The sequence below is a fragment of the Bipolaris zeicola genome, assembly GCF_000523435.1.
Source record: "Bipolaris zeicola 26-R-13 unplaced genomic scaffold scaffold_789, whole genome shotgun sequence".
Classification (NCBI taxonomy): domain Eukaryota; kingdom Fungi; phylum Ascomycota; class Dothideomycetes; order Pleosporales; family Pleosporaceae; genus Bipolaris; species Bipolaris zeicola.
In genome coordinates this window covers 1-1264 of record NW_006912838.1, presented here as the reverse complement: position 1 = coordinate 1264, position 1264 = coordinate 1, and the positions used below count along the sequence as shown (strand labels likewise).

The 1264-nt window shown below is 55.3% G+C and overlaps 2 protein-coding genes across 2 annotated transcripts; both read left to right on the top strand.

The window, feature by feature from the left end:
• Positions 1-5: 5 nt before the first annotated feature.
• Positions 6-257, top strand: COCCADRAFT_74561 (uncharacterized protein; the record flags this gene model as incomplete). The annotated part of the gene is made up of 1 exon (XM_007720897.1): positions 6-257. A coding segment is annotated over one exon (252 nt), but the record flags the coding sequence as incomplete, so codon positions are not given.
• A 237-nt stretch (positions 258-494) lies between these two features.
• COCCADRAFT_73841 (uncharacterized protein) lies at positions 495-1124 on the top strand (the record flags this gene model as incomplete). Its single annotated transcript, XM_007720896.1, has 2 exons — positions 495-922; positions 995-1124. Coding segments are annotated over 2 exons (558 nt in total), but the record flags the coding sequence as incomplete, so codon positions are not given.
• Positions 1125-1264: the final 140 nt, after the last annotated feature.

Below are 1264 nucleotides of genomic sequence, written 5' to 3'. Positions count from 1 at the left end.
TGTATCCCAGAATCCGGCAGGATATCATCAAGTCTACAGATACAGATGCATCACTACAGAACTGGGCTAGCGATGCAGACCAGGTCGTGTTTCCTCGCCCCGACACTGCACCACTACCCCACTTACTAGTATACGAGGATGGATTGAAGTGCGTAGAATGTGGCTATATTTATCGCCATATGAAGAAGATGCAGGAGCATGGCCGGATTCACCATAGCTGGACGCAAAGCCATACACGCAGAGTCGGTCGCCCAGCTACACAGCAGAGGTGGACGGGTAGGGTTATGTGCCAGAAGTTTCACAACACCAGCACGCTAGGTCGACTGTTTGAGGTCCAGGGCGCTGCGCCCGCTGAGCTAGAAAATAGCGACGACGAGGAAAAGCAGCTAAGGCGCGTATTCGCTAAAACAGCAGCGCAGATTGACAGCGTGATAGAGAGCAGAAACGCCAGCAACGTTATTGAAGAGGACAGCAGTCGGTGGGGATACCAGACATGGCTGAACCGGGCAGGCTGGAAACGGCACTTGAAGGGACTGGACCGACTATGGCTACTGGACATGGCACAGATACCCAGCTACCGAGAGCGGGCACTGCGTGACGTGTGCTGGGCCGCGGAGATGGTGATCTGGAGGGCGCAGCAGGCTTCCCACTCCAGCGTAGTAGGCATGCCCGCCATGATGCACATTAACCGGCGCGAGTATGGGACTACTACCAACGAAAAGCCGTTTAACGCGAGCCAGACAGAGCTCACTATGAAGAAATACCGTCTAGTGTGGCTTCAGGTGATTGCGTATATCTGGCGGACATACGAGCTGCCCGTAGTCCAGCCAGATTTGCGCGATGAAGTGCAGGGCAGACGCCCCCCATACCGCTTGACGAGCGAGCAGAAGGCATGCTTGGAGGAGATGAAGGAGATTATAGGGTACGACCTAGAAGAAGAAGCAGCAGTAGTAGAAGCAGAAGAAGAAGCTGGCTTAGAGAGCGATAGCGACAGTGAGGAAGAGCGACTAGACGGAGAGGAGGCCCAGGCGTTGCAAGATCAAGTGCTCGCATTCATGCTTGCGCTGCTAGATCACATGCTGGCCAGCAGCGAGTATGAGAGCGGCTTGATCAGTGGCATGGCGGTGCTGGGCGTCAGCGCTGACCGGGCGTGGCTAGATCCACTCACGTATACACCCAAGCAGTCGGCCATGGTTAGCATATCGCGCATGCTAGTGCTGTACCAAGCACACAGAGAGCGTAGTGCGCAGGTTGACAAGCTGGT